The 16,958-nt window shown below is 49.3% G+C and overlaps 1 protein-coding gene across 2 annotated transcripts in view; it reads left to right on the forward strand.

Moving 5' to 3' along the window:
- The window catches only part of Fbxw8 (F-box and WD repeat domain containing 8), a 108,175-nt gene that overhangs the window by 32,235 nt on the left and 58,982 nt on the right, over nt 1-16,958 (forward strand). For both annotated transcript variants that reach the window (XR_007594767.1, XM_050158997.1), the window contains exon 5: nt 5,989-6,146. Coding sequence is in view for 1 of the 2 variants with exons in the window: in XM_050158997.1 (XP_050014954.1) it covers nt 5,989-6,146 (158 nt within the window). In the remaining variant the exon portion in view is untranslated. The remainder of the gene's footprint in view (nt 1-5,988; nt 6,147-16,958) is intronic.

A 16,958-nucleotide genomic window follows, 5' to 3' on the forward strand; every position in this document is an offset into this window, starting at 1 on the left:
CCCAATGGTCCTGCGGAAGTTAAGACTTGCAAACAGATGGCATCATGCACCAGCCCAAGGTGTGGGGCCAAGTTGTGTTTGCTGTGTGTACTGCCGGAGAGCCACCTAGAGTAGAGCAGCCCAGGCAGAGCCTGGGGGTCCGGGGAGCTAAGCCTGGGCTCCTTTGAGGTCCCATGCCAGCTCTGCCGTCATTAAGCTATTAGCTCACCAAAAGCTTTTATCCATGCCCAGGAGTGTATGTTGGTGTGTAGTACCTCCCACTCGCTTGGGATCACATGTCTGTGGCGTCCCGTTTCCATTAGTTAGCTCACTTTCTACTCAGACTAGAAGACTGCATCTCCCAGATGTTTAAAGTATTCACCCATTTGTATGCTAAGGGATGCTTCAGTCTACCCAGGTGTTTCCCCTGGTTTCCATGGTCACCATGCATGGTTCCTGCCTTTTCTGGGGAAAGCCACAGCTGTGCATCCCTGTTTCCCCTCTGTAGTTGGGGTTGGAGGGAAAACTGTATCAGTTAGTGCTGCACAAGTTAACTCTTCATTTACCTGAAAGTGCTTGGCTGGCCTGTTCTCTCTCCATCCTCAGAGGCAAGCGCACTGGAGCAGATGCTGAGAAACACTGCAGCTGTCTCGCAGCCAGGTGAGCCCTGGCTGTGTCTCCACTGCAGGCCTGGTGCTAGTTTATCTTGTCATCTGTCCACAGGCTCTGGGATCTCAGTGTTTGTTCTTTGGACTTGGAGCTTCTTTAGGCTCATAAGCTCATAAGGTTTGAATCACCACTTGGTGTCATCTGCCTCAGGCCTTGGTCATTCACAGTGAGAGTCATATAGGAATGCTGTTTAAACACAGTTGTCCAGGACTGACCAGCATCTTCCCTCCACTTTCTCAGCCAAATCTTCCTCCATGCTGAATGTGTGGCAGCCTTGAGAGGCTGCGCTCTGAAGTTCCCAGGTGCGCCAGCTCTGCTGCCGAGAAGTTAGAAAGAGCAGATAGCCCTGCATGCTCCTCAGGGGCTGCCCGGGACAGCAGGGTTTGTGAGTGCCGCCCTGGGGTGACGTTCTCGTATGTTCTGTCACCGTCCTCACAGTTAACCAGGACATGCTTTCCAGCTTTCTCCTTTTCAGCCTCCTTTCCTGCCAGTTTTCCTTTCAGCCTCGCCTCGTATGGATTTTGTGCGGCTGCTTATGGCTCTGGGCTGCTTCCCATAAGGGGCTCCGTCATGACCCACCAGGGACCGCTTTTTTAAAATACTTTGAAATTTATTTATTTTCTGCTGTGAGGCCTGCGTGCTCCTCTAGTAAATAAGTCTGAGGTAAGCTGCTGATACCCGACCAGGGGAGCTTTGCATTCATTACAGCTTTAATGAAGGCGCTCCAGAACGTCCTTAATAAATACTGATGAACTCATGGCTGCATTTATCCATCTCTGCTTCTCCAGGGAATTATGGGAAGGGCCACAGCTCCAATAACTCTGCATAATCATCATCGACTCTGACTCTATTGATTGTCATTAACCAAGATGTATGGAAAGCAGTTCTAAGTGTGCAGTGTGTGGACCACACAAGGGCCATTAAGATGTTCATTAGTTTTCAATTGCTGCGTCTTACGCCCCCCTCGATGTTTGCTCGAGTGCATCTCCACAGAGTGGCTGCACTGTGGGGCCGAGTTCATTTTGTTAATTGTGCAGTACAGCAGTCATGTTCTGTAGAAAACGGTAAATACTCTGGATTTTATTGATCACTACAGAAGGCACGGAGCAAGTGAAGAGTTCTCAGAGCCTCTGTGTGTGTGCTGAGGGTGTAAATAGCCTCTGTATGTGGGTGCTGCACCTCACCGGCCTTCAGCCACTTCCACCGCTCATGTTGAAGCCAGAAGATCCCGCATTCTGGTCGCGGTCAGCGTGGGTAGGCTGCTCACAGCACTCTGTGCACAGAAGCAGTTCTCAGGCTAACAAAGGCTGCAGCTGCTGGTGGCTATGGGACAGCATGGGAGATGCTGGGGAGTGGAGTGGGAAGAAAGGGACCTGACACCAAGGAGAGTACTCTAGACAGGCCCAGGACCAGGCCAGGTTCCTCCTGGGAAGCCCACTCCAGCTGCTCCAGAGGATTGTGAGCACTTAGGAGTGCTCGACTGTGGGGAGAAGGTGTCCCTCTGTACTCCTGGGCTACACTAGTCACTAGTAATCCACTACAGCATTTGTGTGTCTTCCTTCCTGGAGTCCTTGGCATGGGGCTTCAAGTGTTTGAAACCATGTGCTGCTGAGGCCTGATCAGAATAGAGTTGGGACTTCATTTGAGAGTGGCAAAAACAGGGTCCTGTGAAGGCAGAAGAAATTTCGATGATCTTTGTTATGTGCTCGCCAAGGGTATGGAAGGTGTTCTTGGGTCAACCCAGCCCCATGCTCCGGTTCCCACTGTTGCTGGTGTCTGACTTCCCATGAAATAGGGTGGTGAGACTGATGGAGAGAGTTTGGTGGAGCAGGGACGGGGGAGGGCTGTGTCATGCCCAGCTGAGCACAGTATGCAAACCACAAATTCTCTGTGCTTCACTTAACTGGGGTTGGTTCTTGTGAGTGGTGTCTGTTGAAAGCTGTTGTTTTGGGGTGTGAAGTGCCTGATGGGCTTAGCAGCAGGCTGAGGAAACGATCGCTTGACTCTGCCTCAGCACTCTTCTGTCAAACCTCCTCCACTTGTCCAGGTTGCTTAGAAGAGCCGAGGACACATTTGTGTCTAGTGATCTGGCACCGGGAGCACATGTAGCCTCCCCTGCAGAGTGTCACACGGGAGGGATATGAATGGTCGTGCAAGGTAGGACCAGTTCCTCTAGCCCCCTTTCTTGTGGCCTTTTGCTCTGAATATAATCTTCTGCTGGCAGAAGCATCCATTAGCTCTTTGATGGTAATCATTTTAAATTGGCGATTGCCCTGGTGTGCTGAGGAGCCTGGCATTGCAGTCAGCTACCATCTCTGACCACCTCCATTTAGAGGTAAACACCACCTCGCCAGGCATAGCATGACTGGGAAAGCAGGTGGTTCTTCATGTCCCTGGCCCATGTGCATCTGGGGTGAATCCCCACTTGCTGTGACGAGGTTGCCTCTACTCTTCTGTGCCGTACATAAGCTCATGTTTTAGTTGTACCATGCACGCTAATTACAGCCATCAACGCCAAGGTTCAGAGGCTTCCTGACAGTGCGACTGTCATAGTGGGGTCTTAATTGGTTGAGGGTAATTGTCATTAGGCCGCAGTGGAGCATCTGGAGCCTTTTCCACCTCCATACCCGTGTCTTCCCTTGCCCTGGCCATTGTGATTTAAGCATGCTTTAGACCACACTTAGGAGTTTGTGCAGGTCCCTCTGCTCTAGCTAGTGTTATCCATCGGTGAAAATGCCTGCCTGCAGCCTGCTCTAGCAGCACCACCTCTGCTGTGTTGTTTTCTCCCTTAGCTGTCAGAGCCTCTGCATGTGTCCTACAGCGCCTGCTCAAATGGGAAATTTGCTTCCTCGGTGAAAGGGGCAAATGCTTGTGATTTGCACGCTTCTTTGGCTGCAAAGAACAGAATTAATTCAAGTGGATGTTTGGAAAGTTCCCTGTTTATGCAAATAACTGGGCTTGCCTGCTGTCTCCTAGAGCTACAGTCTAGTGTGCTTGGAAGGAGAGCAGAAGTCTGAGGAGAGTCGCCTGTGTTCTGAGTGTTCTAGCCTCCCGTTAGTACTGAAGGCTGCTGGCTGGGAGCAAGGACAGCTGCTGCCACCTGTGAGCACACTGCTGGTGACCTGCCCTTTCCAGACACCAGTTCTCGGTAGCATTAGCTTGTGTGAGATAGAGATGCAGGCCAGGTGAGGAGGCAAGGCCAACTGGTGATAGCACACAGCTGCTGAGACAGCAAGGCAGGCTGGCTGCAGGCGGGGCTGGCAAGGAGTCTAGGATGGCCCCTGGAATAAGTGGGAGGCCCTGGTGTGTAAGTGTTGGAGGGAGTGGAGATAGCTCTGAGAGGGAAGCCATGTGCTGCCGGGTGGAGTGAGCGCAGTGACTTCGCTGTGCCCTCTGCTTATCCCCAGTGAGGACACAGCAGTAATGTCTCACACCGCTCGCTCACTGCTGTGTGGCTCAGAGTGAAGCATGTTTTCCTTGTGGTGTTCCTTGCTGTTTGTCTCAGAATTATCTGGAGAGGGCGGTGAACTGGAGCCCTGATCCCTCAGAGCCTGCTCTCTATCCCCTGCTCCTCCCGCTGTACCCCAAGAGAGCATCAATTTCAGCAATGGACAGGAATGCTGAGTGAGGGCAGAGGGACCTGCACGAACTCCTGGAGGAACACGGTGTGAAGATCATGGACGTGCTGAAAGTCCAGCCAGGGCTGCCGGGAGCAGGAACATCCCGTGCTTATTTTCTTCTCATGAGCCTTTCTCTTCATCTTGCTTTTCTGAGTTCTTCCTTTTGTTGAGTTGAACCTCAAGAGTGGACTCACAGTCTAGACTCCCATACTTGCCTTCCTGACTGTAGCTGAAACTGGCTGTATTCCAGTGATCAACCCAAGTCAGACTGAGGGTGCTGAGCCGGGTGCAGTTGTGTGTAGGCTCCTCACCAACAGTGTTCATCCAGACCACGTCCTGAAGAGCCTGGAGTCTGTGGCTGTGTTGTTCAGGGCACATGAGTGTACAGCTTTGGTCATGCACTGCCACTGTTACGGACAGTAGGATGGTGATGATTGTTGGAGCAGCAGCAGTCAGTGTTGGGAGCCTCCTGCTGTGTGCTCCTTGTGCAGAGCTCTGCCTGCACCCGGTCCTGCAGAGTGAGCTCATGTGCACATATAGACTAATAGCTGGGGAGCACTGCAGTGTGTGCTCGAGGAATCCTCCTGAGTCAGGGCATGCAGTGAACGCATTAAGAAACCTCACCCTGGGGGCTGAGATAGCCGTGTGGGTGAAGCACTGTCCTAAAAGGCCTGGCCTTGCACGTCCAGTTTTGGAACCACATGATGGTAGAAAGAGAGTCTGCTCGGCAAAGTTTCCCTCTGACTTTCACATGTGCTGTGGCAAACATGTGCCCCTCCTCCAGCATACATGCACACAGTAAATACATAACCATGGGCCTCTGACCTGAGACTGGCCTTCTGTAGCCACCCCAGACACTCACGTGTCCTAGGTTTTGGAGATGAATTAAGTTTTTTGACTCTACAAATGTTGTGTGGTTGGAGCCTCAGGAAGACTGTTCCTTAGCATCCCTGTGCTCCTCATGAGGCCCCCACAGGTGCTTCTCCTCAGTCCCTGTCCTCCTCAACGGAGGGATTCAGCAGGAGGAATGCGGACACCTCAGTAACAGGCATTGTAGCATCATTTGGCTGCACCATCATCCTGGGACTTCATGACCGAGTAGGTCATCCAGGAAGTGACCAAAGCCACAGGCTAGAGTTAGTGCCCTGCTTTCTTAGTGGGCAGGACAGCGCCTTTCACAGGAAGGCAGCAGTGCCTGAGCAGGAGTCCTCAGGGGCCCTTACCAGTTAGCTCTGCTCCTGGAGGAGGTGAGAGAGCTTAGCTGCAGAGCTGATAGTTTTCAGTCCCAGCTGCTCCTGTGTCTCTGCAGGCACAGTTCATGGGGACACCAGCATGTGTCCATGTTTCTCCCTTGATTCCTAGTGTGGAAGGAGCGGAGGCGACAGCCTGTTGATGAGAGTGGGAGGGGGACACCATGGCAGTGCTCATTCCTTCTCCCCACCTCCCTTCCTTCTTGAGACAGGCTCTCGTGGTGTAGATCTGGTCATCCTGGAACTCACTCTGTAGAACAGGCTGACTTTGAACTCACAGAGCTCTGCCTGCCTCTGCCTTTCGAGTGCTGGGATTGAAGGTCGTTCACAGCCTTTTGTGGTCAGTTGACTCCTTCTCCACTAGTCATCCATCCAGACAGCTACAGGAATGGAACCTCCCAGCCCACCCACATGCTGCTGTCTGTACTCTCCAGATTTTCCTTGGAACCAAGACTGTTCTTCTCTTCCAGATACACGTCAGGGGACGTGAGGGTGTGGGACACCCGCACCTGGGACTATGTGGCCCCCTTCCTAGAATCTGAGTCGGAAGAGGAGGAACCTGGAATGCAGCCATATGTCTCCTTTGTGAGGATCAACAGCTCGCTGGCAGTTGCAGCTTACGAGGATGGTGAGTACCCCAGTACCCCAGCCCTCTGCCTCCCTGTGCAGAAGAAAGCCTCATCAACTGCAGCAGCTGCAGCTGCTCCCATGTCCTCCATGCACACACGTTCATGTGCTCCTGCCTCCTGTGCATAGGCATATACACATTCACACACACCCACCTCTTCTGGGAACACAAGCACATGCACGTTCATGCACTGCCTTCTGCCTCTATATGAAGAAGCTAGCCAATAACCCTGGTCCATTAGTAGACATTGGAACATGGTACCCATTAAAACTGGTGTTAATTCATCCTGGAACCCTGGAGCTGGATGTCAGTGCCAGGCATGATGAGGCTGGCCAGACCATCTTAAGCAAATGGTGTGTTTAGTTTAAAATATTAAATATACTTGGCCTCCTTTTCCTGTATCCTCGGCTCAGGCTGAAAAGACTAGAGATAAGGATAGAGGGGTGATCTGACATGGATGGGCAGAAAACTGGCGATCAGTGCCTGCCTTTACCTGGCACTCACCCACCAAGCGTGGTCCTTGATGTGTTGTCTCCAGCCTGGAGAGAGTATGTGTGAGCAACTGTGGGTTTATAGAACTGCTATGGAAATGATGGGACATGTGACATTGTTAGCTGATGGAAGTGATCACGGCGCTGGCCGTGGCAGCCTGCCTGCCTACTGCTCACAGTCCTGATGTCCATTGTGTCAAAGTCTGCAGCTCCAAGAGCCCCACACACACCCTGGCCTGGAAGTTGTACCATAGCACATTTCTGGGACTCAGTGTTCATACCAGGGCCATGCAGATCTTCAGGCAGCGTGGTGTCATTGGCACAGAGGGGTGGAGCTATGGTAGCCATTAGGGAGTTTTATAAATGTCTAATATTCAGTGATAAAAATTCAGATCTAAAAAGAGCAAATATAAGGATTTAAAAAAATTGGGCAAAACTTTGTACTTTATTCTTCTGGTTAATGTTATTAGACACTACAAATGGACATTTGCTAAGTTAAGACGGGTGCGGCTCAGCATTGTGCTTGCCTGCCATGCAGGAGGCCCTAGGTTCAACTCTAGCTTCCTCAGAATGGTAGCAGCAGCAGCAGTAGCACCAGTAGCACCAGCATGCTGTTTCTGTGGCCTTGTTAAGCTTTTCCATGCGTGGTTGCTGATCCCACGTGAGCAGTGTAGCCTCGGCCTGAGCTGATCCCAGGTGGGCAGTGTAGCTGCAGACTGAGCATGCTTGCTGCTTAGCCTGCAGCTGGACTCGCAGCTTTGGAATGCTCTAACAGCACTTCCTGTCCTGCATTCTTGAATGGCAGACTCTTCTACCATTGGGGAAACTGAAGACTAGAGGGTGAAGTTGAAATCCAGCTGCTGTCGTCTCCCAGCTCCTGTATTGGCTGGACTGGTGTTACTGACAGCAAACACAGAGACTCTTGTGAGTCCTGAGCTCATCATAGCTGATGAGCTTACAAATAGAGCTTGAAGGGAAAATAAAGTGTGGTGCAAATTAGGTATGCAGGCAGACATACAGACGCACAGTGACTGTACACACATGAGCATGCATGCAGATATGGGGAGCCTCCTCCGCTGAGCTATACTTGCTGCTGACAAGAGTGTCTGGCCCAGTCACTGCCATTGCATATAAATAGGGGAGCACCCTAGGCATGGTAGACAACTTTCTTCACGGTAAATACTTGAACATGGAATTTCAAAACATATGTCAAATATTTTGCTTAAAAACCTTAATTCATCCAGGATTAGTGGATATCTTTACCAACAGTATTTGGGAGGCAGAGGCAGGTGAGTTCCAAGTTTGAGGCCAGGCTGGTCTACTTAGCTGCAGGCCATCTGGGCCTACAAATTCATAGTTAAAGGGCAAACAACAAAGCTGTTGAAAAGGTAAAAGGAGCCACTCCTAGTCTTCTAGGTCTTCTCATCTTCCTAAGCCAGCTTCGTGCACTTCAGTGGGTCTTGTTTTTAAACCAATGCTGCACGTTGGCGACCTGTGTTACTCCTTCCTCTTCTCAGTGCTGGCCGTGGTGCCATGCTGTACCATGCCACACGTGTGGAGCCCTTATCGCTGGACATCTGAACTCCTTGTTCTTGTTGAATGCAGTGACCTTGAATTTGTGCATACGTAAATCCAGGCTGCAGCACTGGCCATTGCTAGACTGAAGACTTCAGTGCTTGGGGTTTGCATGAATAACGACTGAATTGTCCCTACAAGTGTTCTGTCAGATGCTAGTCTTTTGCTGTTGTCTAACTTTCATGTGTATGGGGTTTTGCCTGCATGTCTATACCTATGTGCCACGTGCACGTAGTGCCTGTGGAAGCTGAATCCCCTAGCACCGGAGTTACGTACAGTTGTGTGCGTGCAGGGTCTATGGAAAAGCAGCTAGTAGTCCTCCAACCACTGAGCAATCTCTCTAGCTCCCCTCCTTGGCTTTTTGATGTAGTACCATATCTGAAAGCCTCATTTTTCACACCTAGGTAGCTCTCCTTTTTGTATACGCCTGTGGCTCATTGCAAAGCAGGTGTGTGTGCATTTGCTCTCACAAGCAGCATTGTAGTGAAAAGCTTTGTACAGATGTCCTTTCACATGGAAGAAGGATTTCCAGGTAGGAGGTGAGCACAGATGCCATGCTGTCTTTGCTCTTCTCAGTTTGAGGTATTGATGGATGTGGTAGGGAATGGAACATGACTGTGGTTGTAGTTCTCCTGGTGGGAAGAGTTGAATTTTTTCTTATGCATGCCTGCTGCTTGTAGTCCTTCTTTTTCCTTTGTAGTTATATCATATTTAAATCCTAGCCAAATGAATCCATTCTAGGTCAGTAGGAAGTAGTGTCCTGAGTATTGGTAGTCATTGGCACCGTGAGACAGGCTGCCACATCCCACAGGTCCGGGCTTTTGAGTAGGAGCAATTTGTGCTTGGTCTGTTCAGGGACACTGTTGACCTGTCTGGTTACATCTTGTGCTTTAGGATCTCAGGTCATGCTGGCAGGCAGTCACTTCGCTGTGAGGTCAACTGCAGTCCTTTCAGGGTTCAGGATTTGCCTCAGAGCTTTGGCTTTGTCCACTTCAGTGTGAAGAGAGAAAGAGCATTCCTCCCGCAGGAACTCACCTCTCATGGTAGGCAGGCTTTACCAGTCATGTCAGATTGCCGGGATTTCCGTGGTGGATGGCAGCTTCTGGCCCTTTTCTCCATCCCAGGTGGCCTCGGCCTCAGCCTCACTTGGGTGACAGATTGACATATTCCCGAAGAGCTGATTTAGTGCTCACAGGTGTAAATATCAAGCACACACACTCCTTGTCCCCTTTCAAGAGCAGTGGTTGATGCTTCTTGGTCAAAATCACTAGAAAAGGGCCTTGTGGGGTCTGCTGTGTGTAGTTCAGGGAGTTAATGAACTCCAGCCCTCTCACTGTGCCTAAGTGAGGTTCCGAAGCCATTGAGACCCAGACCCCTTGTTGAAGCTGCCATGTTCTCCTTAGCAGGAGCCTCCCTGCAGGGAACTTGGGAGACAGCCCTTCAGCACCCTTCCTGAGCTGCGCCCTGAGAGACCTGCGCATGCACTGGGGAGCTGGGATTTGGTGGGCGATCCACAGTTGTGAGCTGAATTCCACCCCACTGGCCTCATATTTCTTGTGCCTTGTTTCCAATTGTCAGCCCCCTCCAGTTTGATTTTACCACTAATTGTGCTGTACGTTACCATCCTGAAATGAATCAAATCAAAATGCTTTTCCTGGAGCATTAGATAAAGCAAGTGAAGGTTCTGAGTAATGAGCAGACGCTGCTAATGCAGGGACAGCAGGGACCTTGCCAGGACGCCATCTGCTCCGTGCCTGCCTGCCTTTGGCCTCAAGCCATGACATTAGGGGATGGCAGTGCGCTGGGACCCATGCCCCACTCGAGTTGCCCTCAAAACCCACTCTTGGTGAGAAGTGAGATTAGACACTTGTTCTGCGAGAAAAAGTTCCTGTCTGTCTCCCTGAGGGGGAAAAAAGAGGCAAGACCTGGGGTGTCAGTATTTAAGACCTCGATGGGTCAGGGCAGCTTTCTCTCTGGTACCACCAGGCAGGGTGAGTGGGCTCATTTATTCCTGCCGCACCTCATGCAGTTGTCACACGCGCGCAGGCCTCATTGTCCTGCTGGATCCTGGTGAAACATTTCTTACTTACCAATGGATCAGTACTGGGTGGGGGTGTCTGCAAGCCCCTCCATAACTGTAAACAGTGGTGTAAAAGACCAGTTTTCTTAGGCAGCTCTGGAGACTGGGTGCTCCTAAGGTCTGTTCTCTAGGTTTACGTTTAAAAACTAGAGTTGTCCGAGAATTGTGTCCGTGTATGCTGACTGTCGGCGGTGATGCCCGAGTACACTATGTACTCCTTCCCTCTGGCCAGGGCTGGTGCTTTAGAAATGGAGCACCATGATTGTGAGGTTTGTGTGAGCTGTGAGCTGCCTGCCCACTCTGCCTGTGGATTGTGGAGAACTTTTCTCTTAAAGTCTGAATAACGAGCTCTTGCCTGCTGTCCCAATTGCCCTGAGGCTCAGGAACAAAGAACAGAATGAAAACCGCCAGACACTGACAGCGTTTCCATAGCAGTGGGGATGCTCGCGGTTTATGATGCTCAGGAGAGTCAGCAAACAAGTACGTAGTGACTAGTGGGTGGGCTCAGTAGGTGAAGGTGTTTGCTGTCACACATGATGCCCTGAGTTCTTCCCAGAACCATGTGTGAAAGAGCACCAAGTCCACATGCACTCTAAGTGCTGTCTGTTTTTAAGTGCAGAGTTCAGAACTGCGATGGTTTAGAAGTATTTAAGACATTGACCTCTTTTGATTTTTGAGTCAGAATCTCTCTGTGTAATCCTGGCTGTCCTGAAGCTCCCTGGGTAGACCAGACTGGCCTTGGAGACATCGAACTTTAATTGACAGATACTCAGCACATCCCAGGGCATTCCATTTTGTTCATTAGACAAGCTGTGGAAACTGTAATGTGTTGAGCTGCTGAATCAAACTGTTGCTTTGAAGGCTTTTTTTGCCCCTCAGGGAGAAGAGCTGGGCACCATGCTTGTCATGTGTACCCGGGGCAGGCCGTTCCCTCAGCAGAGGCTGCAGGGGACTCACTAGGGACTCACTAGTGTTGATGAATCTGTCCTTTATTTCCTAGTGTAGTGGTGAGCCATGGTTAAAGTGACTTGGTGTTGGAGAGCTGTTAGTAAATCACAATCCATGGTCTAAAGTCAGTCCAGACATCGACTTCAGTGAACAGGTGACAGTGTTGCCCACCAGGACTCCACTGTCCCCAGATGCAGCGACACTGGTTCCGCCACGTATTGTGCCTCTCCCTAACCGACCTTGAACTGTAAGGGGCATCTGCCTAGGATGGTGGTGCGCACTGCTTACCCCCCTTATGGCAGCACACAGGTCTCCTACTGTGTCCTTTCTAGTGTTTAAAGTTTTTTAAGTGTTCGTAGAGCAGATCATGGGATGAGGCAGTCTCCCCACAGAAGTGAACAGTTCAGGAAACATTCAAGAAAACCCATTTAACTTCCTTTTTGCCTCCTGAATTCTGAGAACTGCTGAATTCAACCTCTCACCAATAAGGCTCCTTGACCCTTCAGGGTAGGAGAGAACCATCTGCCCTGTCAGGACTGTAGTTGTTGAATGCATCACTCAAGGTAGACATAAAAATGTTTCTTGATTAAAACAACAGCAGCAGCAACAACAAAAATTCTGTAAATCAACACCCTGGGGCTTTCCTTTTCTGCTGGTACTTGCCTCTCAAGGATATTGGCTTTCACATTGTGGAGGGAGCTGAGTAGTAGTACCTGAAGCAGTTTCTGGTAACCGTCCTGCTATTGATTGTGTGCATAGACCACAGCAAGGCTGTTCACAGTGTCTCTGGTCTGCCGCACTAAGGGGGATGCTCTGTTTTCATCCAGCCACCTGTGTGTGTGGTCCTGCTTTATGTCACCAGCCGAGGACTCGAGGGTCATGTGCACTGTCTTTGCAGTAAGCTCTTGCCTGACAGTGAGTGTACAGCTTCACAGGTCTGCCCTGCTGAGTCCTTGTGTGATCTCTTTCCAAGGTTGCTAATTGGATGTTACTGGGTTGGGTGGGATGGGGGTGCCCTATGCAAGAGGCAGCATGAGCTTAGAACCGTTAAAGCTGAAGACAGATTGACTCATAAAAGCCATCCTTGGTAAATTCCCTTGTCAACTGGCTCTATAATCCATGTCTGTTGTCTCTGTAGGTCCTACCATAGCTCTCTGTCCTCCTTCCAGTGTCTCCTTCTCCCTTCAGTATCCTCCTCCTTCCTGTGCCCCTCTCCTTCTACTGCCCCCTCCTCCTCCTTCTACTGCCCCCTCCTCCTCCTTCTACTGCCCCCTCCTCCTCCTTCAGTACCCTCCTCCTCTTCCCAGTCCCCCCTCCTCTTCCTCCTCCTAGTGCCCCCTCCTCCCCCCAGTGCCCTTCTCTTTCCTTTCAGTGTCCACTTAGATTGACTTTGTGCGTGACACAGCAGTGATGCCTGAAGACTCGCACACACCAGTGTTCCTGTTCAGTCTGTATCATCCCTGAGTGGTGGAGAGAGCGTTCTCTTTGTCTTCATCTTCACTGTGAGTCCCAAGAGCAGCCGACATGCGCATCAGTAAGGTCTGGTGCTAAGGGCTGCTCTGAGTTTCGGGAACCCAGGTTACAAATGGTGAGCAGCCATCTGTGTAAGAATGTCAGTGCTCAGATTGGTGGGCCTGTGTGAGTTCATTACAGATGAGGTGCTGAGAATGAGACGTAAACACCCTCCCTTCCATCCTGCGTACTGCCTGAGTAGGGCGAGGGGCATTTGCTTCAGGGGCTGCAAGCACTGCTAGGAGTCTTGGGAAGAAACTAAAGACAAGGGGTCTGATGCTGTCATTCCCATCTGAGCAAAGGTTTCTCGGGAGAGACCATGAGCTCGGACTTCCAGAAACTTGATCTGCATAGTCCATCCTGTAAGGTAGTCACCTAATATGCCTCTGAGTTAAAGCCTACAGGAGGAGGACCCATAGGACAGCTGCTCCTTCTGCATGACAGTCGCTTTCCTTAACGTAGGCGAGACACGTTATTGGGATGATGCTTTGAAGGCCGTCTCCACCACGCTAATGCAGGAGAGGAACTGGGACATCTGTGGTGCAAAGCTCTTCCATTGTCTTTGTATTGTATCTCTTCATCTGCCTGAGAATGACTGACGGGTGGCGTGTGACGTTGACTCTCCTGCATCTGTTTCAGGATTATTGCAGCCAGGTGATTGGTAGTCTCCCTAAATTCCCCAGGAGTTGGTAGTTTTGAGGATTCAAAACCAGAAAGACAGGAACAGTTCGTTGGTGCTTTTTCGGGGATTTGAGGCAGGGACCCTACCAGTCTCCAGAGGAGTTAGCATCTTTAACCATGGATATCTCCTGTGGCCCAGAAAGCAGACTTCCTATGTGTAGGCAGCCCTTCACACCGGCTCAGGCCTCATGGGGGCCAAGGCGTCAGTCATGGCAGGACTCTGACTAAAAGCTTTAAAATGTGCATTTATGTTTACTGGAGTCTCAAGGAAAAAAATCTCTACCTTCTGACCCTGAGGTTGACTAGAGCTTTAGAGTCTCCATCTGAGGAGCTCTCAGTGGTTCTGCAGGCTCTTGTGTTGACCTTGTCATGCACTCTTGTCCATGCCCAGGGCTGTGGACGATTCTCGGGGATCCAGGAGCTCTGGAATGTAAACCTGTGAAGGCGTAAGTCACGAACAAGGCCACACCAGTTTGGAGTTATGATTAATAGGGTGTTATTTATTTAAAGGGGAAAACTTACAGATCACCGTCCCAGACAACAGCCATCTGCACAACCAGGAAGGGAGTCTAGTCTCCGGCGGAGCAGGAAGTGAAGAGAGCGAGCAGAGGAAATAGCCGCTTTTTTAAAGGGAGAGAGACCACGCCCCAATGGGCTGGTATCACAGCAGCTATTGGTTGGAGGGGCGGAAGGACCTCCCGCAACAAACCTGGAGTCTTGGCCCAGGGCAGGTGCTCCTGGGCGGTATGACAAAAGCTAGCTGAGCAGAAGCAGTTCTTGCAAGCACACACCTTAACGATGGACTGTAAGCTGAAAACTGTAGCCAACCCTTCCGAAGTTGCTTTTGGTCACAGAGAAAAGGTGGAACTGGAACAGTGTTGTGTAGTCATGGATGGAGAAGGCTGAGCAGTGACCATGTCTTAAGCCCTGCTCTTGAGGATGCCGTAGGGAGGAATGGCTGTTTGTGGAACATGGGCAGGAAGGACCACCTTGAGAAGTATGAGAAGGCGTCACATACAAAGAACATAGAGCTAGCCTGATAGTGTCCCATTAGTCAGATCTGGCCAGCTCGAGTATCAACGTGAACAAGGACAGTGCATATTATAACTCAGTGAATAGGCACGCACAAGCATGCTGTGACAAGGGCAGAGAGATAAAAAGGGAAAGTGAGGAAGTCTGCTAAGCAGGAACGTCAGCTCATAAATATAGAAAGATGGTGGGAGTGGAAAGTCACTAATTGGTGACTAATAACTAGATGAGGAGAAAAAATAGTTTATGCTAAATCTAATAGATAAGAATGAGACAAGATCAGAATGTTCTATAGTCCCAAAGAGTATCTTCCGAAAACATTCATTAAAGGAGAGAAGAGTGGTATGCAGTGGGGCAACCTGGCAGTCTGTCTGTGAGGGGCCATGCTGACATATTTGTGCGTGATGGCATGGCAGAATAAGCAGAGTGCAGCTCTGACCTGCCAGCTGCACACAGTCGTGAGGCAGTAAAGGGCAAACCCAGGTGGAGGGTCATCCCATGAAGTGGCTGCCCTTTCTCAGGGCTGTTGGAGTCATGCATGGAGAGCTAGGGCAGTCTCTCAAGGCTGTTCTAGACTGTAGGACATCAGCATTCCAGGGTTCAGATCCGGGGTCTTGTCATGCTGAGCTGCACTGAGCTGCATGCTACCTCTGGGCCTTGGGAGAGGACAGCCAAGTACTGAGGCATCCTGGCTTGGGTCTCATAAAGGATGTAGTTAGGCAGAGGCTTGAGGACAGGTTATGGGGCTTCTTGAGACCCTCTGTGACTTTGAAATTATTTCATAATAATAAGAATGAAACTTTTGTCTCTGCTCAAGAGTGTGCATTTGGAATTGGATTTATCCATCCAGGTTTTTCTTTTAATTTATGTGTTGCACATACTTGTACACACATGTATATGCATACGTGTACATGTGTGTGTATGAATGTGCACAGTATCTGAGCTAATGTCTGCCTGCTTTTGTGACAAATACTTCACATACTGAGCCATCTTTCCAGCTCTTCTGTTACCAGGAACTCAAAAACTAGATAAAATATGTTAAGCCGTGAGTTTCCAACATTGCCATCCCTTAGAGAAGAATAAAGGTGAGGCCCAGAGTTACCTTAGTGTACAGGCAAGGGACAGCACAGGAGAAGGCGAGGGAAGTGAACATGTGGGACGCTATGAGTTTACGAGGCAGCTGCAAGAGCCCAGGATGCATGGTGGACAGAAACCTGCTCAGTCCAGACACAAAGATACTTTTATTCACTTAACAATCTCTCTAACAGTGAGTAGGTTTCCTCATACACAGTAATAGCAGTGCTTGGTGGCAGTGGGCAGGATAGAACATATGTAGAAGCTATTTTTGTTGTTGTTTTGGTTGTTACCAAAAACCTTAGCAGAAACGACAGTTTTCTGTTTGTTTAAGAGCATCTGTGAAAACCCTGAGCCCAATCCATCACTAATCATACCAGGGATGGTCTTAGAAACCAGGTCCCACTGGCTCAGTGCTGCACAGGGCTCCTAGCTGCTGCAGAACATGAGAACTAGACACAGAAGGAAAAGACCCGTAGATAGAGAACTTCCTGAAGGGCCCAGTGGGTCAGATACTGAAGAGGCGGCCTGGAGTCCGCAAACTGCTGGGCAGATGCACAGACACACACGGGAACTTTATTTGAGGGATGAAGCCTAATTCTTCGTTTTATTTCTTTCTCTCTACTGTTCCTGCTCTATTCTTCCTCTGCTCTGCTCTTTTGCCCTGCTTTTCTTCTTCCCTGACGGTTTCCTTCTGCCTCTCTTGTTTTCTCTTATCCCTTTTCTAACTCCTAAGACAAAAAATTTTACATAAGAAAAGATTACTTCACAACCACAAGTTGCATATTTCCCAAAACCAAAATCTTTACACAGGAAGAAATCACATGATCACAAATTTCATGTTTTCCTTAGAAGCCCACATGTAGTTAAACATTTTTCTTTTTATTAATTTTCCCACCATAACATGTTCACCCCAAAGCAATGATTCTTTTACAGTTGATTTATAATTTATTGTTTTTTTTATAATTGATTAATAGAGTTTTAAGCAAGCCACATATATTTCAGCCAGTCTCTTTTGTATTGGCAGGAAACTGCGGTTACAAAGAAAGAATCATTTTATTTATCTCAAAAGGTAATATTACAAAAGATCTTAAAAGAATTGCAAATCTAAATTTTTATTTATAAAAAACAGTCATTTCTATAAGTCCTCATCGACAATTTTTTATTAAATTATGCCAGGAAGCTGAGGACAAAAATGGGTACAAGAGATTAACCATCACCTTCGATCACCAACCCATCTTTAACAAGAAAGGTACATCAGCTAGTAATAACCAAGCTGCCACTGTTCTTGTTCCCTGACCTCAATGAGACCTTTGCGCAACTATTAAAAGAGTCCTTTTCTAAACTTTAGATTGTTCCTCAAGATTTTCTATATCGAAGCCAAACAAAACAAAAACATCTTTTTTTTTTTTTTTTTTTTTT

The sequence above is a fragment of the Alexandromys fortis genome, unplaced genomic scaffold (assembly GCF_014885135.2).
Source record: "Alexandromys fortis isolate MF-2015 unplaced genomic scaffold, M_Fortis_MF-2015_v1.1 scaffold_90, whole genome shotgun sequence".
Lineage (NCBI taxonomy): Eukaryota > Metazoa > Chordata > Mammalia > Rodentia > Cricetidae > Alexandromys > Alexandromys fortis.